This window comes from Balaenoptera borealis, assembly GCF_965194805.1.
Source record: "Balaenoptera borealis genome assembly, chromosome: 7".
NCBI lineage: Eukaryota > Metazoa > Chordata > Mammalia > Artiodactyla > Balaenopteridae > Balaenoptera > Balaenoptera borealis.
Window position 1 is genome coordinate 83,819,624 of NC_138864.1, and position 25,908 is coordinate 83,845,531.

The 25,908-nt window shown below is 42.9% G+C and overlaps 1 protein-coding gene across 1 annotated transcript in view; it reads left to right on the top strand.

Annotated features, from left to right (window-relative positions):
- GARS1 (glycyl-tRNA synthetase 1) overlaps nt 1-13,670 on the top strand; it is a 39,031-nt gene extending 25,361 nt beyond the window's left edge. Inside the window, exons 11-17 of the mRNA XM_082398049.1 lie at nt 951-1,095; nt 1,864-2,002; nt 6,380-6,465; nt 8,087-8,196; nt 10,690-10,783; nt 11,822-12,012; nt 13,377-13,670. Of these exons, the coding sequence (XP_082254175.1) occupies nt 951-1,095; nt 1,864-2,002; nt 6,380-6,465; nt 8,087-8,196; nt 10,690-10,783; nt 11,822-12,012; nt 13,377-13,502 (891 nt within the window). The 3' untranslated portion in view covers nt 13,503-13,670. The remainder of the gene's footprint in view (nt 1-950; nt 1,096-1,863; nt 2,003-6,379; nt 6,466-8,086; nt 8,197-10,689; nt 10,784-11,821; nt 12,013-13,376) is intronic.
- The last annotated feature ends 12,238 nt before the right edge of the window (nt 13,671-25,908 follow it).

Consider the following 25,908-nt stretch of genomic DNA (forward strand, 5'->3'; position numbering starts at 1 on the left):
CTGAGTATTTTTCATTCACAGTTGGTTGAATTCGCAGATGCGGAAGGAACCCACAGATACAGAGGGCTGGCTGTATTATTGGGTGTTAACACTTAAATACACCCTTCAGAATCTGCTTAACAGTTTTTTCAAAACTTTTTAGAGGGAGAAAGTCACTAAAACAATGAAATAGCAACATAGAAAAAGTTCCTTTTTCCTCTTTGAGCATCTGTCCTCTGTCCATTCTGTTTACCCTTCAAGGCTGATGGGATGCGTTAGCACTTTATTCATTTCCTCCTTCTTGTGATGCATCGTAATCTATTATTTTTCTTTTTCTTTCCTTTTTTTTTTTTTAATTAAAAATTTTTTTTTTTTTGCCACTCAGCGCAGCTTGAGGGATCTCAGTTCCCCAACCAGGGATTGAACCCGGGCCCCAGCAGTGAAAGCCCAGAATCCTAACCACTAGGCCACCAGAGAACCACCTTTCTTTCCTTTTTAATGGTTCAGAAAAATGCATACACACTGTATTATTTTCTTTGTAATTTCTCATAAGAGTCTTCCGGCGAAGAGTTATGAACCTGACTGACGTAGGTGCGGGGCGTGCTGTGATATCCCCCCACACATGTTATCCTTCATAACTTTGTCACCTATGTTCAGACTTACCATCACCACAGCATCATAATAGCATGTTCTTATTTCTGCTGCTCTTTTATTGTAATGTCATGATTTCTGTTGTAATATCTCCTCTTCTCATGTTGCTGATCCCTTTGGTGAATCCTTGCCTTCCCACCTGCTGCTGCTACTACCAGATGTATAAAACTACTCCCATTTCAAACATTTATAAAAGTTGAGTGTAGATTCTATAATTGAATTATTCTTGAGTATGTGAAAGAGTTAACCTATAATCCGCATGCATTTGTGAATGAACCTTGTGTGACTTACAAATGTTTCTCTCTATTGTGTCTTCTTAGGGCTGGATTGAGATTGTCGGATGTGCTGACCGTTCCTGTTATGACCTTTCTTGTCATGCGAGAGCCACCAAAGTCCCACTCGTAGCTGAGAAGCCTCTGAAAGAGCCCATATCCTTTCTGGTCACTTTAACAGCTCAGGACTACAGTGTAAACATCTTGGAAATGGATAAGTCCAAGTCTATACCTTGTTCTATGGATAAACTGCGATGTTTTGGCACTTTATTTAAACCTATTATCTTACCCATCTCATTGCTCCTTTCCTATTCTCTTTACTCGTAATCTGACATGTGCCCACTCAGTGTTTGGTCCTTGAAAGAAAAATGCCCTGTATATCTTTCAGGATGTTGACCAGTTTTTCTCAGCCATTTCCCACACCTTCATCTACATACATGCTCTTTGATTAAAGGGTGCCTGGTGAATACTTTCTCTATTAAAAGATGAGTGCCTTTTATGGTAGATGAAATAATTTAGTTCACTTGATCTGTAGATCATCAGAGGAGAAGTTTTCTTCTTTTACCAGCCAGTGAGATTGTGAGCTGATCTAAGGGCTAGGCCAGTGACAGGAAATAGATCCTGTCGTGTTGAGACATTTGAGAAATGAATGAATTGTTTTCAGAGGTTATTATGCTATGTATTGGGTTATACTGCTGATTAGATAATATCCCTTTATCTCACTGTAACTTTGAAAAAGTCTTTCTTGATGATGTTTACTTATTTTGACTGAGGTTTGTCTGAATGATTTTGTGGGTAGTTGTTTCATCTTGCACTGGAAATCAGCATGTAGAGGATCTCGGACACCAATAGGGAACTGATAGTTGTTTTAAGTCATTGATGGCTTGTCCTCAAGGTCATTTCCCGAAATACTAAGGCAGTTCTGTAGTTTTGTATTCCTTGACTACTTCATACAAAACAGTCAACGTTGTTCAGTTTGAGCCTAATAAGGGAGCAATTGGCAAGGCGTATAAGAAGGATGCAAAGCTGGTGATGGAGTACCTTGCCATTTGTGATGAGTGTTACATTACAGAAGTGGAGGAACTACTGAATGAAAAAGGGTACGATTTAAGATGTGTACTTTTACATGGGCTCCAGTCAGCTATGTCTTCTCTGCCAGGTTTTGAAAGTTAGGGTGAGATGAGTTTCTTTAGAAATGTTTTGCAGGTAAGTACTATCTCTTGGCTACATTTAAAGGACTGTGTTTGTCAAGATTTTGGCATTATGGCCTGGAAATAGACTTGATATGGACTATAAAGATTTTTTTTTTCCCCCCAATAACTTTCTTAGAGGAGGAGACTTATCCAAGGTAATTAGAAACTACGTCTATCTCTTAAGTCAGTGCTCTTTTTTTGAACTTTGGAGTCGTCTGTGTAAGTGTTGTAAGTATAAATGTAAAAATGATAGAGAAGAATCTTTAAAGGAATTCAACAAAATCCAGCACTAAACAATATAAAATTTACTGTGTCTGGCAAACAATAAAAAATTTCTAGACATATGAGAAAGCATGAAAATATGACTCATAAAGAGGAGAAAAATCAGTCAAAAGAAACACCCAGAAATGACAAACGTGATGAAAGTAATACAGAAGGATGTTAAAACAGTTATTATAGGGGCTTCCCTGGTGGCACAGTGGTTGAGAATCCGCCTGCCAATGCAGGGGAAATTGGTTTGAGCCCTGGTCCGGGAAGATCCCACATGCCGCGGAGCAAGTAAGCCTGTGAGCCACAACTGTTGAGCCCTCGTGCCACAACTACTAAAGCCTGTGCGCCTAGAACCCGTGCTCCGCAACAAAAGAAACCACTACAATGAGAAGAATGCACACCGCAGCGAAGAGTAGCCCCCGCTCACCGCAACTAGAGAAAAGCCCACCCATAGCAACGAAGGCCCAACACAGCCAAAAATAAATAAATTAAAAACAAACAACAACAGTTAGTATAAATATGCTTCCTGTGCTCAAGGATGTTAAGAGAAAACATGAACATATGAGGAGAGAAATGGGAATGTATATGTAAAAAAAAACCAAATAGAATATCTAGAGGCAGTATCTCAAATGAAATTCTGTGTACCTACCCACAATACAATAGAATGAAATCTTTTTAAGTGCTTACAGACAAAAGTCATATACCCAGCAAAAATATCTTTCAAAAATGAAGAGAAAATATTTTCAGACAAAAAAACTCAAGAGGATACATTGCCAGCCAGACCTACACTGCAAGAAATGTAAAAGGAAATTCTTCAGGCAGAAGTGTGGAAATTTAGATCTACCCAAAGAAATTAAGAGCTCTAGAAATGATAAATATTTGGGTGAATGAGTAATATTTTCTTTCATTTCTTTAAAATGACATCTCTTAATTTCTTTAAAAGATAATGGGTTGTTTAAAGCAAAAACAATAACAATGTACTGTGAAATTTATAATATGTAGAAGTAAAATGTATGACATCAGTAGCCCAAAGGATGGGAGCGAAGACTTAGGAATACGTAAGAATATGTATACTGTTGTAAGGTGTGTACATTACGTGTGGAGGGAGACCATGGTAAGTTTAGAAAAGGAAATACCGTAAACTCCAGAGCAATTGCCTGGATAAAAACACACAGAAAAACAAAACAAAACAAAACACAGAAACCAAAGGGATATAACTAATAACCCAATGAGAGGGCTAAAATAGAATAATAAAAAATACTCCAGAAAAAGACAGGAGAAGACGAAAAATGAACCATGAACAGATGAGACCAATAGAAAATAACTCAGGAAATGGTAGATTTCAACTCAACAATATTGATAGTTATGTTAAATATAATGATGTAAACACTCAAATTAATAGCTTTTAACTGTCAAACTGGTTAAAAAATTCGAGACCCAGTTAAATGCTATTTCCAGGAAACTGTAACTGTAATACACGGGCATACCTTGGACATATTGTGGGTTCAGTTCGAGACCACTGCAATAAAGTGAATGTTGCAATAAAGTGAGTCACACAAATTTTTTTTGGTTTCCCAGTGCATGTAAAATTTATGTTTACTCTATCAAGTGTGCAATAGCCATTACACTACTCTATCAAGTGTGCAATAGCCATTATATTTTAAAAAACAGAGAATTCCATGGTGGTCCAGTGGTTAGGGCTTCATGCTTCCGCTGCAGGGAGCATGGGCTTGATCCCTAGTCAGGGAACTAAGATCCCACATGCCGTGCGGCATGGCCAAAAAAATAAAAAATAAAAACCAATGTACATACCTTAATTAAGATATACTTCATTGCTGAAAAATGCTAACGACCATCTGAGCGTCCAGCAAGTTGAACCCTGTAGTGACATCAAAGACCACTGATCATAGATCACCATAACAAATGTAATAACGATGAAAAAGTTTGAAATTTTGTGAGAATTACCAAAGTATGACTCAGAGACATGAAGTGAGCAAATGCTGTTGGAGAAATAGCACTGAGAGATTTATCGATGCTGGGTGGCCATAAACCTTCAATTTGCAAAAAATGCGGTATCTGTGAAGCACAATACAACAAGATATGCCTGTACACAAATAGGCTTAAAAGGAAAAGAATTTTAAAATATTTCCCATACAAACATTAATCAAGAAGGTGGAGTGGCTTATTAACATCAACATCAGGCAAAGTTAACTTCAGAACAAGGAAAATTACCAGGTTGCATTTCATAATGATAAAGGGATCAATTCATCAAGAAGGCACATCACCTCTAACCTTGTATGCCACTAAAAACAACTTCAAAATATATAAAGCAGACTTAACAGAACTGAAAGGAAAGTTAGACAAATCTACCATCACAGTTGGCGATTTCTACACCCCTGTCAGTAGAGCAAGTAGACAAAAAAGAATCAATAGGAATTTGAAGATATAAACACTGTTAATCAACTTACTCGCCATTTATAGAATACCTGATAACCAAAGAGTATACATTTTAAGTGCACTTGAAACATCTTTCATATTGTTTTTTTGTACCACTATCTAGCTAAGAATGACTTGCATTTTCAAAGCGTTGTTTAAAAAAACAGAGTATGAGAGTCTGCATATGGCCTGCAAACCCTGAATATTTCATACACAGAAATTTTGCCAAACCCCTTTTACACAAAGGATTATACGCCAAATTCTAGGAAAGACAAATGTAGTTTATAGCGATAGAAACAGTGGAGGGGATTGAAGGAGAAGGGACTTAGGGGAACCTTTGGGGTGATGGTGGTTGCATATGTATGTGTATTTGTCAAAAGAACTATCATAAGATGAACTCTTGTAAGTTGAAGATAAAATTTACAAGAAATTTTAAAACATTTCTGGTCTCCCAGAATTAATGTCTGTTTATGCTAAAATAACATCAAATGCCAATAAAATAAACATAGGTTACTAGCAGATATCATTATCTACAAACAAGACAGGTTTTAAAAAATTATTCTCAAATAATGGCTATCTCCTTGCTAATTTCAGCTTTTTTATAATTATTACCTACTCTACACTTAGATTGTGCTCATAGAGACAATATATATGATACTGTTTATATGGAGTCTTTAATGCATGCGTGCACAGACTTCAGACAGAATAGTAAAAATGGAGGCAATCAATGAAAACCATTCCTGTGATGCATGAGATTATCACTGCTAGAAACTAGCAAAATGCAGTGAACCATGTATCAGCCATACAGCTTCAAGGACAACCACGTGAGGGCACTCTTTTCGCTGCCCTGAGCTGCTTGTGAGCTAAGACACATACAAATTGATCTTCATAGTGTGAGGAAATACCTCATAAGCTGAAATACAGGTATTACACGAAGTGCTTTATAAAGGTGAATTCTTATAACCTGAAATGGAATGGGCGTATCTCAGGATGTGAACATATGGCACGCAGGCAGTGATTTTTGTGGGGATAATATTTTATATTGACGTGTCAAGCAGAATCATTAAACTTCTTTTAAGCTGATCTTCATCAACGTAAGTGTCGAAGTTTATTTTGGAAATAGTATGGGAGTTTTAAAATTTCTTTCTGTAAGATGACAAGTTGGTCATTTTTACATTTGTTGTGACAGTAATGAGAACAGTGGTCTTTTTGCCAGCAGGACTGTTTTTGACAAATTTATTGTAATTATTCTAAAACTGAATTTTAAAAAATTTTTCTTTGGTTTTACCTTGATCTCAAAACCAAAGGAACTGGTCATAAGTCACTTGTGGAATTTTATAAGACTAACCACATTTTTGGGTGCCTCCCAAAATACTGTTTGGTGCCGTTGTTAGAATAATTAATTTGGTATTCCTTATGAAATAATTTAAATTTGACTTCAGCTGTTATATCTGGGTTGTTGACCAAGTTGTATTACACTTAAAATGAAAAACAGTTTAGCAATCTGTAAAACTTCTTTAAATTAAGGCATGGGATATGTGTTTTCACCGATATGTAATGTGCCTTGTTTCTTTGTAGGGAATTTACTATTGAAACTGAAGGGAAAACATTTCAGTTGACAAAAGACATGGTCAATGTGAAGAGGTTCCAGAAAACACTACATGGTAAATTTGTAAAAATAATTAAGGAACAAACAAACAAAAATCATTACTCCTTAAAGGCATTTTGTTTTTTTTTGTTTTTTTAAGTTTCATAGCATAACCATTGTATGGAAAATTTGAAGAAGAAAAGTAAATCCTTAATGCTATAACCCTAAATTTGATGAATATGTTCAAGGTATTATCTCGGGTTTTTTTTTTTTTTTAAACATAATTGTACTCATTACTGAAGAATAATTTATAATGCCACCTTTATGTTTCCTGTGACCTGAGGTACATATGAAGAATATCTCTTTGGTTATAAACATCTTTTTTTTTTTTTTTTTTCCTCACTTTAAGGAAAAGTCCTTTTGTTTCTTAAGCAAAAGAGAGAACTCATCCCTTCTGTCTATTTTGGCAAATTGTTAAAAGGCGTTTGGATTAGTGATCTTTCCTGCTTTTTTAAAAGCCAAGGAGATGATTATTTTTGGTAGAACAAATTCCATGAATTGGGAAATGACTATTTTGGAGAATATACGAAGGATGCTTGTGGTTAACTGGCTGAATTGAAGCTTCTGGAAACTAAGAGTAGTGGGTATTTGAGATGTTACTGCCCATGGAGCAAGCAGGCCTCCTTTTCCATTTGTGTTTGGCCTGCATCATTGTCACCAGGCTGCAATGAGCTGTAAAAGGAGTCTGAAAAGTGATAGGAGGACGCAGGGGATCCTTCTTCATGCTCTGGGGCTTTTTAGGCACGATCCTGGCAGCTGGCTCAGAGCTGTACTTCACCCTTGCTTGGATGCCAGGAAGGGATGGGCAGGAAATGCCTTGATCATATTTCTGAAATGTTATTCTCACGTGTAAGTTTTTGGTTCCAGTTATCTCATTTCTCTTGAAACATAAATTCTCCAAGGTTAGGGTCAGTTACCTTAGACCTGGATAGTACCTAGCCATGCTTCCTTTCTGAATAATAAGGAATAATGAAGACAGTTCCCGTGTATACCACAGGCATAGCCTCACCCACGGGAAGAGCTGTGGCGCCCCTGGTAAATGTATTGGATTGAGTGCTGGTCCCTGAGCCAACTCTTCTCTGAGGGGCTCCTGACCCCAGAACCTTGGAAATAACGATGGCAGTAACTTGGCTCTCTTAAGGAGTTCTCATCCAGATAGCAAGATAAAGAGGAAAACACAAATCACATGATACTTGTTGTACGGAGGAGTTGTTTTTGTTAATTTTGCCAGCTGTGGTGGTAGATTTTTTTAATTCTAGCAAAGTCTTACAGATGCTCTAGAGTTTTAATGCTTTCTGCATAGCCGAGGCAGATGATAGAGTGTGGCTGCTATTGTTCATAGCTTACCAACTGGGGAAGGAATACCCTGGTATCTTGTTTCATTTTTATGCTGTATAAACAAAATTAAATTTGGTAAAAAATTTTTTCACTCCAGTTTTCTCTTTAAAGGCATTGTGTTTTCTACCAGGAAATAGTTTTTAGGATTGTTCTGATTTCTTTGTCCTGATGTACAAGATCAATCACAATCTATCTAGAATAGAGATATTTTTAGGGCCAGTAAAAATTGTTTAGAGAGGACCTGAAATGCATTATGTGAGGTTTGAGAGAGTGTTACTGAATTTCTCTCTCTCTTGCAGTGGAAGAAGTTGTTCCAAGTGTAATTGAACCCTCATTTGGCCTGGGTAGGATCATGTATACAGTATTTGAACATACATTTCAAATACGCGAGGGAGATGAACAGAGAACGGTGAGTTGTCATGTACAGTGTACTGTTTGTTCTCTTACAGTGTCAGAGAACAACATTTACTGAGTGATGTTAAGACAACTCTGAAACAATCAGTTGTTATTTACTGTAATGTTAACACCTTTGCTTAACTGTTTACAAAGCAAAGCACTTTTTTATCTCATTTGAGCTTGGATGTGTAGGTTATTCTGGATGCCATTGTTTTAGTTGCATTTGAGTTCTGAGACAGAACGTATTACTTTGGGAGAACTGTCTGTATTGCATCAATGGAAGGAATGGTACTTTCTGGATATACTCGTGTTTTCAGAAAATTGGGAAGGAGAAGATAATTCATAGAATTTGGCCAAACCAAAAAACTGTATTTATACATTGGTAAAGCATTGAAAGGAACCTTCTCAAACTGCATAAAATAGTCTGGGGTATGTTGGGGGTAAAGATGTAAATTCCTAGGTTCTATTCCAGAGATACTGATTCTCACTAGGTCTGAGACTCAGGGATCTGGTTTTTTGGGTTTTTTTAAAATAAGAACCCCAGGTGATTCCAGTGTGGGAGATTGACAGATAATAAATTGGGCAGTAGTATGTGAGGTGTAACCTTTCCTAACATTCAAGCCTAGCTAAAGATAAATGTTTTTAAGAAGTTTTCATCCACTCCCTCAAGTTTTCTTTTGACTCGGATGCTTTTGAATCACTACTGCATGCCTTCCACGTATCTCTTCATTCTGGCTAATTTCACCTTTCTCACCTCGCCTCTGCCTGTGGAAATTATACTCCTTTAATTTATAGCTTCAGGTTTCCCGGAAAGGCACTCAGAAGAAGAATGCTAGGGAGGAGAGGTTGTATAGGTCAAATTAACTGAAAGAAGCATTCTTGCCTGCATGACCAGCTAAAGCTGAGTGTGTACCCAATGTTGGACATGAGCTCTGTAGTTCTTTCTAGGGTGTTTCATCTTGAAAACGGACTGATGAGTTCTTGGCACCAGTATTTTTAAAAGTCTGACATACCATGGGTAATGTGTAGCTCATAAAGGTACTCTTTTATTCTCTGCCATAAAGTTATATCTTCATTTCCTGACATTAAAGGAGCAGCTTTCCATTCATTAACAGATAGTAAGCACCTGAGCTGGACACCAGACATGCAAACATAAGGCATGGTTCTTCCTGAGGAATGATGTCATACTTAACTGAATGTGCTCTTTTTAGAGGTCAAGTTTGCTTCAAGCTTTTCCTGCTATTTTTGTAATGAAAAGTTTTTTAAAAAAATCTTTTAGCTATTCCTTTGAATCTAATGATATTGATATAACTAGAGTTTTAATTAAAATTTCATAAAGGCTAGGCAAGAATAAATTAGTTACAGTGTTTTATGAATTACATAGAGATTCTCATCATGGAGAGAAATTTGATTAGGCTGTGAGAAGCCAAAAATGTTTCTAAATTGTTAGCACATAGTCCCTCGATCCATCTTCCTGTAAATTTGGTATAAAAGCATTGCTGGTGAGATTAAAAAATTAATTTTCTATAAAGGCAGGTCCCCACTTCTCTCTCACATTAAATGAAATTATCACAAGATGGAGGAGAGGAGTGGAATTCTGAGTGTTCCATGATTCAGGTGCCATATTGGTAGAGTCTAGGGTTTACTTACAGTGGAATATTCACCATTGCTTGGCATTTAAGATTAATTAGGCTTTTGGGAGGATAAACTGGACCCTGTGTCATTCATTATTTTAATGGGACCTATTCATTCTGAGTCTCATATTCTTGCCTTCAAGTGAACCTTTTTTACAGTTATTATTTAAGAACTATCTTCAGCTCTCATTTCCAACCCCAAATGGTAGACTAGTTTGCCTTCAACAGAATATCTTTGTTTTATTTCTGAATAACTCTGAAACCTGTTTCAGGAGCAGTTTAGGAGGGCTGTACTTTTCTATGGGTATACAGAGCATCTTTCTTGTTTGTTTTCTACTATTTCTTTGGGACACACATTTGTGAGCTAATTAAGCTTTTCTGTTTTACTTAGTCACTAAGGCTCAGAGAGCCTTCAGCTATGCTGAATCTCTTAAAGGACAGAATGGAATTTTGTCTTTTGACACTACTTCTCTGATGATTTGGGGGGAGGTTCTTTAGGGATCTCCACAGAAAGAAGTAAGGCTTTTAAGTGGTACCAAATAATTACCATCTTAGATGGTAGCTTTCAGAATGCCTTTACATCATTTAACTTTCTGACAATAGACCTGCCAAGTAAGCAGAGCAGATGGTAGAGACCTCCTTTTAAATGGAGAAACTAAGGTCCAGAGAGGGAGAGTTCACTGAGTTGGTCCAAATTCAGAACTGAGAACGAGATCTCTCTGATTCTAGTTCTGGTTATCCTGCTTTCTCTGTTTTGTCACACTGCTTTTTCATATCATGTTTTATAGTATTTTGATAGTGAAGATTGGACATTAATGTTTAGATCTTTATACACTAACATATTTGGATTTCTTTCTTTTCAAACCATCTAGTTCTTCAGTTTCCCTGCCGTAGTAGCTCCATTCAAATGTTCCGTCCTTCCACTGAGCCAAAACCAGGACTTCATGCCGTTTGTCAAGGAATTATGTAAGCAAATCCATTTGGGTAATCTCCATGGGAATACTGTCAAGTAGACTGAATTTTAGGAAATGTCTCTCTTTTTTTTTAATATATAAATTTATTTATTTATTTTTTTACTTACTTACTTATTTATTTATTTATTTATGGCTGTGTTGGGTCTTCACTGCTGCGCACGGGCTTTCTCTAGTTGTGGCGAGCGGGGGCTACTCTTCATTGTGGTGCGCAGGCTTCTCACTGCGGTGGCTTCTCTTGTTGTGGAGCACAGGCTCTAGGCACGCGGGCTCAGTAGTTGTGGCTCGCAGGCTCTAGAGCGTAGGCTAAGTAGTTGTGGCACACGGGCTTAGTTGCTCCGCGGCATGTGGGATCTTCCTGGACTGGGGCTCGAACCCGTGTCCCCGGCATTGGCAGGCGGATTCTTAACCACTGTGCCACCAGGGAAGCCCCGGAAATGTCTCTTTTCTTCAATAAAAATACATATTGAATAAAGAATAAATCTAAGGGATTTTACCATCTGCTCTTATTTCTAAGAGAGAGAGTATGCTTGCTCGGGATGTTTTCTCTTGCATTTGAATGAGTCAGCGTAGGACCCAAGAGTCAGATTTCAAACATCCTTGCTTCTCCTATTGACCCTGCTGCTTGCTTCATCAGGGGAACCCTAGTGGAGGGTAACATCCCCAGTGGATCTACAGCCACTGGACCCACAGCACTGAAAGGGATCCTAGTGGCCGCCTGGTGTGGCCCACATATTTCAGAGTTGGGAAACAGGAAGCGTTCACTGAGCTGCTCAGGGTCATGCAAGCCTTCTGGCCTTGACTCTTAGTCTGATGCTCGTCCCCCTGCAGCTGAATGAGATGTAGGTATGAGTGAGGGGTTGGGCGCCAGCAAAGGATTATACTTTTGGAATTTTTCATTCTATTGCAACTGCAACTTATTGCTCTTTTGTGTTAGTCCCTTTTATAAGCGTCCTGAGCTTGTACGACATTTAGATGACATTGGGACTTTCTCATTTTTAAATTTTTAATTTACTTAATTTATTTTGGATAGCGGAAGCCTTGACCAGGCACGGCATCTCTCACAAAGTAGACGATTCCTCGGGGTCCATCGGAAGACGCTACGCCAGGACTGATGAGATCGGCGTGGCTTTCGGCATCACCATTGACTTTGATACAGTGAACAAGGCCCCTCACACGGCAACCCTGCGGGACCGAGACTCCATGCGGCAGATAAGAGCAGAGGTGGCTGCCTTCTCTTTGGCATTTTTAATCTTAGAAATGTGTACTGGTTCCTTCTGATTTGAGATGGATTTTGTTGTGTTTATGCTCCCCTTTTCTTTTTCTTTTTAATTTTAATTATAGGTTACTATCAGAGCACAGATTCCGAATCTCCTCGGCTTAGTTATGAAAATATTCATTAACACTTCTCTAATATTTTATAGCCATTTAGATCACTCTGGGCTCATTCTCTGACAGTTCCCTTTTATAGTTCTTTATTTGGACAAGGGAAATATGATCCCCGGTGGTTGTTGCCTTAGTTTTATTGGTAGGCTTTGGGGGGCTTAGACAGTTTTATCTTTATATTTCTATATAAATGTACACATGAGTATGTATAAACTTTTTCATGTTAATCAATTCAAAACAGTGAATAACGTTTCAGTAATTTTACTTGATGGGAAGGGAACAGTGGAGATGGGAAAGGTACAGGAGGGAAAGGAAAGAGTGGCCACTTTAATTGACAGCCGCCTGACTATTTTGAGCAGGTTTTTATTTAGAGTGCCTATCATGTGCTCTGCTTGTTACAGAGAGTTAGTAATAGGGAAAACAGAAGTGAAAGACTGCTTTTTTCCAAGGGAATTTTTAGTCTACTACAGAGGTCACGGATTTCTGGCTCATCTTTTTACAGAACCAGATCTGGCTACTCCGAACCGATGTTCCCATCGGGCAGGGGTTCTCAAAGTGTGGTCCCTGGACCAGCAGCATCTGCATCACCTGGGAACTTGTTAGGAAAGAGAAATCTCCACCCCAGACCTACTAAATCAGAAACTGGGATGGGGTTTCAGCTTGGAGAGAGAGAGAGGTCGGGCAGAACTGGTTTAACAAGCCCTCCAGCTGATTCTGATGGTTACTCAAGTTTGAGAACCCCTGCTGTGTGGCAGCCAGTGTTTGGTTCTAGCTGAGGAAGAGCTGGCCCCCTTAATGGGGGCTCTCCAGTTTCCCAGCTCCCTTCACTCATGTTACTTGATTGACCCCAGTTCTAAGAGTTAAATTTTACACATGTGAAGTAACTTCAAGTGGCACAGAGATTTGGAATAATTAGGAAAGGCTCTGCGGGAAAATTGAGTTATCCAGGGAGCAGGCAGGCATTCTGGGCGGGAAGAAGAGCATGAACCCAGGCCTGGGAAGGAGGTGGGTGTAACTAGGTAAAGAGGATTCAGTGGGAGTCACAAGAAACATGCTGCCGGGACCAGTTTGTAGAGGGATCCTGTCATTGTGTAGACACTGACTTGGCTCTCTATATAGTTTCCTGAGTTCAGGGTAAATCCTCTTTTTGACAGTCTAATCGAGTTGGTTGATTCTGGGACTTCTCTTTCCTTTTACCCCAGGTCTCTGAACTGCCCAGTGTAGTTCGCGATCTGGCCAATGGCAGCATCACGTGGGCTGATGTGGAGGCCAGATATCCTCTCTTTGAAGGTCAAGAAACTGGGAAAAAAGAGACAATCGAAGAATGAGGACAGTTTTGGCAACTTTTGACCATTTGCGCTAATAAAAGAATAACTCTCATCATGTCCACTTAACAAAAAAAAACAGCATTGCATCTCCTCCCGGGGACTGCATTTTATCCTCGGTGGCTGCCTGATCTTACTCTCACAATTAAAGCTGAAGGAATTCTGAACAAACCTGTAATCCACTTGCTCATCTTTCCGCGTTTTCAGCAAAGCTATTTCTCCTACCTTTGGGTAGACACTCATGGCTTAATGTTAAACACAGTTAATACATTTTAAAATTAACTTTATTCATAGAGCCGTAAAATTCGCCTGTTTGAAGCGTACAATTTGATGGCGTTTAGTATATTTACAGAGCTGTGCAACTGCCTTCCAATTTTAGAACATCTCCGTTGCTCCAAAAAGAGCGCTCATGCGCATCCCAGCCCCAGCTGCAAGCAACCACTCATCTGTCTTCTGTCTGTGGATTTGCCTTTTCTATCCTTTCTCCTTCTCCAAGAAGGTGGTGATGCGCTGTGCCAAAGAGGCAGCAGTCTCTGAGTAGGTGGGCGGCTACTGGGAGGGGCTGAGGTGCGGAGGAGGCTTGCTGGGGTGGGGTCAGGGCTGCTGACCCCCCTGCTGACAGAGCCTCCGGGAGGGGGTGCCTTGACAGAAACCCTCTATGTGAATTTTAAGACGTGCTTGTACTTGGCTTCCCAGGTAGCCCTGGAAATCACTGAACTCCTGATGCTAGAGGAACCCCATCTGCCTTGTCTGACTTGGCACTTCTCAGCCATCACAGCGTCTTGATTCCAGCCTAGTAGTTTTTGGCTCAGCTTCTGAGGGACTTTACTTCTATGATGTTTTTGTACAGGACACTCAGAACACAGATGTTTATTTGTTAGGAAAAAATTCAAGGATGTGCCAATTTGAGCAGCTCTTTATTTACAGACCTAAGACTGTCTGCCTTCCCATCTTCCTCTCAGACAGTAGAGGGGAAGGGAGGGGCCCTTTCCAGAATGTTGTCCTTTGTCTTGGGTGTGAAGAGCAGTTGAAGAATCCCCCGGGGATTCTCTCGTCTTTATCTCATCTCTGATGACGCCTACCACAGTATTACACATAGTAGGTAGTCAATAAATAGACTTTGGATGAGCCTTGAAGTTTTGAACAAATCTCTGGGGAAGAAAGCCTTTCACTGAAACTTATTTCTCTTCTACCCAATGCTTTTCAAAGTATTCATTATTAAATTAGAAGGAACTAGCTTTTAAATAAACTTGAGTTTTTATTTTCTAGAGATTCTTTGCACCTCAGATTCCTAATAATATAGCTCTTCACTTGGGGTATATTCCAGCATCGTCACATTGGGGCTGGAGTAGGGGTGGGGGGCAGTTGTCTTTACTTCTTACCACTTATTTAACTTCCTTTTACAGTGGGCACCTCCATAGTCAGACAGTCACCACCGCCTCAGACACTGTTATGAGCTCCTTAATGGGAAAAGATATATTAAACACATAGTGGGATTTACCTACTTTGGATCATAAAGGGATTGGAACCCAAGCGCTCTTCGCTTTTCATTGGAAAATACATTTGCCATGAGTTAGATGCTGGATATTAATTCTCCCAGCCCTGCTTTCTCTGTTCTTTCCTCTGTGTGCAATGCATGATTTCTCCTGAGAGCACCCAGTGTCTCTGAAGCGACTGATTACCTGAGTGGGGAAGATGGGCCAGTGGCAGAGCCCGCTGGTTCTGTGTCACGTGTGCTTGATTCTGAGCACAAGCAGTGAAAGAGTTGTTTTCTAAACAAAGAGGCTCTTTACACACAAGAGTTGTGTGCACACACACCTCTCCTCTGTTCAAGCCCAGTGTGTATTTAAAGCCAGGGTCTTTCTGGCTTGATATACTGTAAGGCCCTTATTATTTATGTATTTGTATGTATCAAACTGGGCTATAGCTCAAGAGCTGGGTAAGTAGCACTGCCTCTCAGGGAAGCCACGCCTGTTCTTCACTCTCCCGAAAAACAGGGACGGGGAAGGGTCAGATTCTAACTGGTTTCCATGGAATGTACATAGGAACACAGGAGTTTCTTTAAAACTTCGGTTGGAATTCATGAGTTGAGTCTAGAGAGGTGGTCTGTGCCTGAGTTCTGCAGGAGTCCAGAACCTTAATACTGCTTAATAGCTCATAGTAGTAAAATACTGAATATAGATGAGTGTTCCAGGAAAGGAAATCATTGCCAAGTCGTGCAAATATAGAAATGATCTTACTAATTGGGCGAGATGGTACTAGAGATGTCTGATGTCCAAAGGTCTTTGTGACAACAATTTGCAAAATTATTTTGTTCAATTAATCACTTGAAATACATTCATTCTAGACCTTTATTTATTATTGGTCCCTTAACCAGTATAAACTTAGGGTGATGGTAGTGACTGTCTTAGCCAGTGGAGTCTATTCACAAGAGAACCAGATCACCTGGAAATAAATCCAAATTATCTCTGGATACAGCTGCACCTAAGTTAACCTCCTGTCACCAGGGAAAACTATTAATCTGTATCTCTTGCGGGGGCGGGGGCGGGGGGCAGCTAGGATGGAGAGATTTTGATAGCATCACTCATGTGAAAGAGCCTTGCACCAGCATCTTTGCTGATAGTCTGACTATGTGTAAGGAAGGTTTTGTTTGTTTGGCATTTAGCCTACAGCACAAAGAAATTTAGCTGAAGATTCGGCAAATGAATGGATGAATAATTTTGCTGTGCCTCAAAATTCGCCTCTTGTTGTCTCTTCAATAATTCTTGGTTATTGGGCTGCGTCTAACCAATAATTGTGTTAAGACCATGTGGAAGGGATTAATATCTCTTCCGGAAATTGGGATATAATTTGGGAGCTTCACCAGGAAATGCCTGAGAGCAGTAGCCTGTGGCCCTGCCCTCCTGCCAGGAGCTCGTCTGGTGCTGGTGACTTCTGTTCTCCCAGCTGGGATGGTCTGCCTTCTTGCATGTTTCAGGACACATCTTTTTAAACCTGTTGCAGCGGTGAAAGAGTTAGTTCTCAACCCTGGCTGCACACTGGAATCACTGGAGCTTTAAAAAATGCTCACATCTGTGCTTCCCTCAAACCAATTTATTGAGCTCTGATGCCCGGGCATCAGTATTTTGAAAGCACCTTAGGAAAACCTCTGCTATAACGGAGGCTTCAGCTCAAGCCATAAAGAGCCTGAACACCCCCCCCCCCCCCGCCGCCCGCCACTCACTCCGGGGTGGGGAAGGGTCTTCTGAACAAAGTTTCTAATGACAACAGGGGTCAAAAGTTGTCAACACCAAAATTCCCAGAGAAGATGGATTTAGCGGGCATTGTTTTCATGTTGCTCCGCTGAGGTGACTGTGAATGTGCGCTCACGAACCCTCTACAGCTCCCATCCTGCTTCCCTTGCCCAGTGTCGGGGGTGAATTCCCCGCCTCGGCCCCATAGGCTGGCCTGCCCCATTCCCCAGGGCTTCAGTGGTTGGAGCACAGTGTTTCCAGGGAGAAGGGCACGTTTGCTGGGTGCCTACCACGTGCCAGGCTGTGTTCTAAGAGAGGTCCCTTGTGCTCTCTCTTTCTACCCTTACAATAATTTAAGTATCATTATCGTCCTTGTACATAAAAGAAAAAGGAAGCAGAAGCTTTACAGGTTCACTCAGCTAGTAGGGGGCAGAACCAGTTTTGAACCAAGTGCAGAGTACATGATCATATCACACTATGCTGCCATCTCTGCTCTGCTAGTTTCTACCTTTTGTGGCTGGGGATGAAGATGACTAGAGGAAGGGTGCCTTGAAGTGTCCAAAGAAATCTTTCCTTTGAGAAGAGAAGTGCTCCAGCGTATTCAGCCTCAGAGAATGAGGAAATCCGTGTGTTCTCTGATGGCCGTGGAAACTTACCTTCTCAAATGTTGAGAAAGCTTGAGCTTTTGCAATCCAAATGGCTGACCTTGAGCTTAATCACTCGGTACCGTAGAGTCGTGGAGTTGGCTTTGTGGCTAACTGGACAGGTTCGTAGGTCTGTAAGGGATGGGGCTCCTGGAGGAACCTACAGCTTACTTCCCGTCCTTGTCACTATCCTAACTGCACCTAAGCCTTACTCAGTCACTTTTTACAAAGCTTAGACAGTTTGTTGCCATCGGGAAATTCTTACTTGTATACAACCTCGCCCTGCAACTCAAGACCTTTCCTTCTTGTCCCACACTTTGGAGTTCGTAGAAGGAGATTCTCAGCCACGTTAGGAAGTCTAGTTTTCTCAGCCATGACTCATTTCACGAGAAGCTGTGCCTTCCCTCATCGTCCTCTCTTTGTTGCCCGCACTAGAGAGGAAGATGAGGGAAGCGGCAAGAAGACTGTCCACAGGCTCACTGGTAGACTATAGCACTGATATTCTCTGTCTCCACGAACCCATTTCTGTCCTCAACCACCAATTTTGCTTAATGTCCTATCAAGCTAAAATTTTCCTCTTCTCATCTCTCTCTCGCCCTTGCTCATCTTCCTACTTTTATCTCTTGTCCACTGTTCAGCATTTGCCCATTTGGGGTATTTCCCATAAAATGCATACAATTTTTACTTGGCATCAGGATGTTCACAGCATTCCTGTTCGCCTCGATATATAGATTTACCAAGACCATTTAGGCATCATTTGTGAAGCCATTTAAGATTCTTTTGCCCAGGTTAGGGCATGTGTCAGAACTGAGTCATCAGGGACTTCCCTGGTGGCACAGTGGTTAAGAATCCGCCTGCCAATGCAGGGGACACAGGTTCGAGCCCTGGTCCAGGAAGATCCCACGTGCGGAGCAGCTAAGCCCGTGCACCACAACTACTGAGCCTGCGCTCTAGAGCCTGCAAGCCACAACTACTGAGCCCGCGAGCCACAACTACTGAAGCCCGCGTGCCTACAGCCCATGCGCCTACAGCCCATGCTCCACAATAAAAGACACCGCAATGAGAAGCCCATGCACCGCAACGAGGAGTGGCCCCCTCTCCCCGCAACTAGAGAAAGCCCGCGTGCAGCAACGAAGACCCGGCACAGCCAAAAATAAATAAATAAATAAATAAATAAATAAATAAATAAATTTATTTTAAAAAAAAAGAACTGAGTCATCAGTGCAAGCAGCTAGGGCATAAACGTATGCACAGCTGTCTGCTGTCTGGGTCTATGAGGAGTGCTAAGAGTTATTACATGGGAACCATAAGAGGCTCTCACCTGGAGAGGGGAGAGCTGTCACCTGAGTCACTTGTTCCTTTTTCTCCTCTCCTTGAGGGTTCGTTTCCTTTTCTGAAAGCTGGTTGAGTAGAATGATTTAAGTTTTTAGTAGGTCTGTCCATAAACAGCTGAGTAATACCTTTCCCCCTCACTCCTGCGAGTTACCACCAGAGCCAGCTGAGTGGGAGGTGCCTGTCTTTGGCCTGACTGCTCTGCGCTTGTTGATACTTGGGTCCGGAATCTATGACCATTCTCGTTGTCCTGCCCGATGTCATTTCCTGCTGGTGAGGTATTATCATAGTAAAGGGGCAGACACGTCCACAAGTGAATCAACTCAGACACACAGGCAGTGTTAACCGTGGGCAATGTGTATAACCTAAAGCTGACAATTCTTTACTATTAAAGAAACCGTGTCCTCATTTAGAAAGAAAGAAGAAAGCCCTCCATCAGCACAACTTTAGGCAGGTGAACCTGTGTTGGGCCCAGTGGGGTGGGGTTGGGGGGTGGCCCTTGAGTTAAATGAGAAAGGCTTGATTTTTCATTTTTTAATTCTAAGCCCACTCCAAGTTGGCCAGAGAGGAGACTGCAGAACTGCAGCTGTGGACACTGGATGGAGAGACCCAGTCCTGGGTCATGGGCAGTTGGATTAGTTGGATTTCAAAGAGAAAGGGTCTGTTTGAATGAGCAAAGGTGCACTGTCTGTCTCCTCTGTGGGAGCCCAGATGCTGTGGACTGTACGTGTTGGGGACAGGGACAATGTAGTCAAGATGAGCCTTAGGGGCTCCCTCAGAGGGGGCGTCGTTCCTCTTGTTCCTTTCAGTGTTTTCCCTACTCTTGCACCGTTGTGCACTTTCTTGCCATGTGAAGTGCTGGACCCATTACTCTCCCGAAAGGAGCTTCTCTTTGACAATGTGAATTTAAAAGAACCTTGTATCCAGTGACACAATTAGACAAGCAGGTGTGGGGATGGGGAAGTGGGAGTTTGGTTTCCCAGGTGATTTTACTTAAGGAGCTGTGATCTTGCTGGATGGGGGTGGGTGCAGCTGTGAGCTCTGTGTTGGAAACCCTGCAAAGTGGATTCCAGTCCTGACTCTTCGAGAATCTAGCTGTGATAGCCCTGCTCTCACCCTCCACACCTCTGTCCCAGGCCACAGCCTGAGCCTGAACCTAATGGAAGTTTCTTGAGCTTGGGGCTGGGAAGAGAGGGCCCTTCTCTCTTTGGGAACCAAAGCTCTCTGCCCTCCTCTTTTACCATTCAGGACTTGGTGCAGAAGTGAGCCGAAGTAGAATTTTTCCAGCCAATGTCTGCCTTTGTTGGGTCTTAAAACTCAATCACCAGCAATTAGCACAGAAGCAGTTATGCTAACTAAAACAATTCAGGCTAATTAAAACCTTCTTTGGCTCATCAAAACCCACTGTTCTGCATCTGAGGATGAGTTAATTGACAGTGAGATTAAGCAGGATGAGATTATGGGAAAGAAAAAAAGCACTGACAAGCTTTAAAAAATATGAACATTCATTTTTAAATTGAGGCCAGAGCTCCCATCTTTCTAAGAGGAATTCTGAAGCAAGCTTGCAAACTGGTCCACTCCATTAACCTGTCCTCTGGGTTAGTGACAACAGATGCCAGTCTTGATTTTTCTTTCTCTTACGTGCCACATCCAGGCCATCAGATCCATCTTCACTAGCTATTCAGAATTGGGCCACCACCCTGGTCCAAGGCACTGCCGTCTCCCACCTGATCTATTGCCAAAGACTCTTACCTGAACTGTTTGCTGTACCTTCACCCCTTCGCAATCTATGTCACACCCAGCAGCCAAAGTGATCCCATTCAACCTAAAAACTCAGTGGCTTTTCTTGTCACCCAAGAATAACACCTGCCTGGCCCCCTCCCCCTCCCCACCAAACACACACACACACACACACACACACACACGCTGATTTCTGTCCTGTTTGCCCAGCACACACGGAAGCAGGCCCTTGGCCCTCTCTGTTCATCTGCCTGCAGTGCTTTCCATCCCAATCCTTACCCATTCTCCCTCACTTCCTCCAGGACTTCGTTCAGCCATCACCCCAGTGAACACTCCCCCAGCCATTCCATCTACAGTTTCAACACTGAGCCACACCCTCTCCCCATCAGGCACGTTAAGATCCATACACCCTTCGTACCCCCATTCCTGGTCCTCTTTTCCTCTTTAGAGCTTAACACTTCATAACATATTTTGCTTGTTTGCCTTGTTTAATTTTCAGTCTCCCCATCAGAATGTAAGTTCCATGAGGACAAGGATTTGGGTCACTTCATTCAAGGCTATATCCTCCGTTATGCCCAGAGGAAGTAACTGGCACTCAGTAGGTGCTCAAGAAATATCAATACTTGAATGACTTCTGAAAGCATCTTCTCCAGGGCAGCTGCCACATTCAGTGTTTTGGTGTAAAAACTGGCTTACTTCAAGATGACTTCCCTGGACATGCATACATAGATCAACATTTGGCTCAAAACACCTGCCCCACTTGGCAAAATCCCCACAGCCTCTGAGTCATTCTGACCAAGGCAGGTTCTCAAAATTGGTATTGTAGTGGACTTTGTAGAAGAAACAGATCTCTAAACCCCCTGGAATACATCAGGGAATCCTCAGTTTGAGAAACTTGAGCTAAAGTTTTGTACTGTTAAACTGTCTTTCAATTGATCCTGTGAAAAAGGTGTTTTAAGATAAAATATGTTTTACTAAATTTTTTAGATTATAACCAAAATGAAAGTAGTAAATTTAAAAATTTTTATAAAACCTGTAGATCTAAGAAGAGATTCTAGACAGAGAAACTCTTAAGATTCCAAGGCCTTTTAGAGACAAGAGTTCCTGGATCTGGGTGAGGCCCCCTAAAAGGAACTGGTAACTCATGGTAGCTACCTTTTTTTTTTTCTTTTTAAACTGAGTTTTCTATATTGCAGGATTTAAAAAAAATTTTTTTTTAATTTTTGGCCACACTGTGTGGCATATGGGATCTTAGTTCCCCGACCAGGGATTGAACCTGCGCCCGCTGCATTGGAAGTGTGGAGTCCTAACCACTGGACTGCCAGGGAAGTTCCTGTATTGCAGGATTTTTAAGAGGATTAAATGAGAAAGTACATGGAAAAACTTTTAGTCCAATCTGCCATGCAGAGCCATGCAATGTTCACGTCTTCCTTCCTTTCTCCACATTCAATGCACTGATCAATCCATCTGGACCTACAGTTTCTACAAATCTGTGTACTGTCTTTTCTCATTCCATTGTGCCTCAGTAGAAGGTCCCTCCAGCAATCTCACTTAGAAAACTACTTCCTACCCCCAGGGCACCAAAAGGAAAGAGGGCAAGGTGAGAAAGGCTGGGACTTGGGGCAATTATGAACAATAAGATACAAAAACGCCACAAACCAACTGTCATTTCTGAGGTGCTGGGAGCAAAAGCAGGGTACTGTGCGTGACCCCTGCACACAGCACCACCAAGCAGGGGGGCAGAGCACCTAAGCCACGCCTCCTGCCCAGCCCACCAATCCACCCCTACACTCACCCCATTTAAGGAGCTGGCTTGTCACCCTCCACCGCTTGGGGAGCGATCGAGGGCAACTGTTACTTGGTTTCGCTCCCTCGTGCTGCAGCAAGAATCCCAATAAAGCCTTGCCTGAATTTCTGGTCTGAGCTCCTATCAATTTCTACTGATTAAAGAATCCAAGGACCCAGGTTGGTAACAAAGGCACTAAAATTGTGCAAATTCAGTGGCTTTCAGATTCATGCTTTTGGGACCCTTAGTTCAAGTGAAATCTCTCTTGAAACCCTGACATTTCCTGGGTACTGGCAATTCAGGGCTGGGGCAGACAAGCCCCTGCCCTCATGCCCTTCATGACCTGCTGGAGGAGATCCAACCTTACGTACGTACTGTAGGTGAGTGTGGCCACTGAGGAGGATCCGGGAAGGAGTTGCCCACTGCCAGGGCAGGTGGGCACAGTGGGAGACACAGCACGGGAAGGGCCTTGTGTGCTGGTGGCTCCCAGGGCCCTCCTGTGTGAGGATGCTTGTTAAAAGTGCAAGTTTCCACCTCCGGGATCGTGTTTCGGGAGGTCTGGAGTGGGCTCAGAAACCTGTGCGGCTTTAAATGCCCTGGTGCTTCTAACACACACCACCAACACAGGGAATTCTTATTAGCTAAATCAGAGCATTTAAATTTTATCCGGAGGTCAGGGGCTTTTAAACTTGGATCCGTGGTTCCTTTGAAGGTTTCTGTAGACATTCCGTGTGCTATTGAATACACTATATTTTTGCACATTATACATTCATACTTTTCTAGGGAAGAGAATCCATCACATTTCCAAGGAAGGACTTCTTTCTCCTCATTCCTTCAGATGAAGACTTTACCATTCAAGTGTGCCTGTTGATGGTGTTGGGGAGAGCCCAGAATCTGTGTCAGGCAGAGGAATGAGATGGATTTAGAGACACAGGGCAGGGGGAGTTCATTTGCTTAGGAACTAGCGGCACAGACCCCATAGTGCACCCTTTGGAAAGCCCTGAAAGGACGATGTATTTGGGGCTGAGCTGGAAGAATAAGAAGGAAAGGAGGCAGCTGCAGGGCCGCTCGCGGGTCTACCACCAGCCTTCCACAGAGAACTGGAGGCCGGAACTGGAGGAGGCAGGAAGAAATGACAGGTCTTTGAATTTCTACACCTTCTTGGGCAGAGGGGCCTTCATGGGGATCCATGTTGCCGGACTGTTTATCGCCATTTGGGGCTCAGGGAACCAGAGGGAGCCTTAGTGCCCTGAAGAGCTAATTAAGAATCACAATTAATTACTTTGTTGTATTCACAACAGAGACTGAGGGATGAATTTCGTTCTTCCAGATCTAGATTCAGCTCCCCTCTGCCCCTCCGTGCTCACGCATTTGTCCAACAAGCAGATATCCAGACTGGACATGGGACTCTACCTCAGAGGGTCCCTTCTACACTGGCTCTCCTTCCAAAGTGTAGTAGCTAACATTTGGAAGTTTCTGGGGATCTGGCTCTCATTCATTTATTCAAGCAGGATTTGTGGCCCCTCCTATGAACTCAGACAAATGTGGGGTTTAAGTAGGGTGATCATACAGAGTTGACCATTGAACAAAACAGGTTTGAACTGCATGGGTCCACATGGGCAGATTTTTTCCCACTAAATGTGAGCTCCAGAACTACACAGTCCGAGGTTAGCTGAATCCCTGGATGTGAAACAGCAACTATGGAGAGCCAACTATAAGTTCTAAGTGGATTTTTTTTTTTTTTTGATGTGGACCATTTTTAAAGTCTTTATTGAATTTGTTACAATATTGCTTCTGTTTTACGTTTTGCTTTTTTGGCCACGAGGCATGTGGGAACTTAGCTCCCCGACCAGGGATTGAACCCGCACCTCCTGCATTGGAAGGCGAGGTCTTAACCACTGGACCACCAGGGAAGTCCCTATAAGTGGATTTTTGACTGCCCGGGGTTGGCACCCCACTCCCCAGCATTGTTCAAGGGTCAACTGTAGTTTATTGTCCAAATCAGGACACTTGTGAGAGTAAGAGAGATGCCTTTAATGACACCAGGACAATAGACGTAAACCTAGATGAGCTGGGGCAGACCAGGTCTGGTCACCCTACCTGGTGAAGGCCAGGCTCACCGTCCACCCAGCAGGACGTCAGGACCCACCAGGCGTGGGGCCCCTCGGGTGGGATGAATCTGTGGACACCTGCAGGAGAGTCTTGGAAGGATGTGGAGGCTTAGCTCCTCCAGTTTTCTGTCTACATGTGAAGTGGAGAAGAGGGGATGCCCTCAGTCTGGGCCTAGCCTCTGGGGTCTGTTGGTGGTGAGGTATGGAGCCAGAGAATGGATTTTTTCCTCGTGCAAAGCCAATAGATCTCTGAGAATCTTTGTGCCTATGGTCTGTCTTGCTAGCACTGAACTCTAGCCTGTGAGTTAACCAGCTCTGGGTGGAACAAATAGAAAAGGCCAGTTTATTGATTGCATGTTTCTAGAGTGCCTACCGGGCGCAGAGTTCTAGCTATGGGCATAAGTAACGGCACATGCCTCCAGCAATTCCGGCCCAGTGGTGGAGCCTGGCGGGGATTTTGTTAGCTCCCAGTGGGGACATGTCCTACTGATGCTATCAGGAAGGCTTCCTGGAAGAGAGGCTCTTTGAGTCAGGTCCTGTAGGACAGGATTTGCCGGATGCAAGCCACTGTGATAGTTCTGTGGTGGGGAAGGCATGTTACAGCTCTGTGGGATGGCCGTAAGCTCTGGGAAGAACTCCCTAACAAGAAAATCTGGAGGAAACTCAATCCCCACAGGGCAGTGATCTCAGCCCACGCTCCTCCCATTCCTCCTGCTAATTACCATCTCTAAGGGGGCGCCCCCTCCGGAGAATTAGTGGCACCTTAGCGGCAGAGCCTGGAAACCATACTGAGCATTCTGATGAACAAATCTACATGTTTTAAACCTGCCTCTCTCCCTCCTGCTGCAGCTGCCCCTCCTTCAAGATTTCCAGAAAAGCAGGTCACTCACTTTCCCTTTCTATAGTACACAAACGTGTGTGCGTGTGTGTGTGTGTGTGTGTGTGTTGTAAAGAAGAAACAAGAGATGTTCCCTTGTTCAGTGGCTCCCACACCAGACAGCAACCGAAACACTGTTGAAAGCGCTGATTCCTAGATCCCACCCAGTCTGGAAATAAAATTTCCCCAAGTCTGCTCTCCGTTGGTTCTGGGTGTCCTCGGAGCAGTGGGTCCCTAACCAGGCCCCCCGGGCTGGAGGGACAGCTCTTGTCCACCAAACTCTCCCTGACCCTGGATGAAAATGTCACTCTAGGAAATGACTCCCCCGGGGCCTCGCAGACCCCAGAACTGCCTCACGATGGCGCCAGGCATGTAAAGGGGACGACTTGTTCTGAGGGTGCCCTTCACCTGTCTCTCCTGTAACAGCTCCCTTCTCATCCAGCTGCCTCACTGCCCCTGCGCCCCATCTGCCCACGGGGCTCTGGAGACACTCAGGAAGGAAGAGCAGCGAACTGGGTCTGTGTCTGTCGGTCCAGGGAGCTCCCGGGCTTGGATGAAGGGAAGTGGGAAAGAAACAGGGGAGGGTGGCTGAGGCTTTGTGTCCCATGAACCTTGTCTGGCTGGAGGGCACGGGCTCAGAGATGTGGAAAAAGCAGGGGGCTGAGGAAGGTGGCGACTGCAGAGGC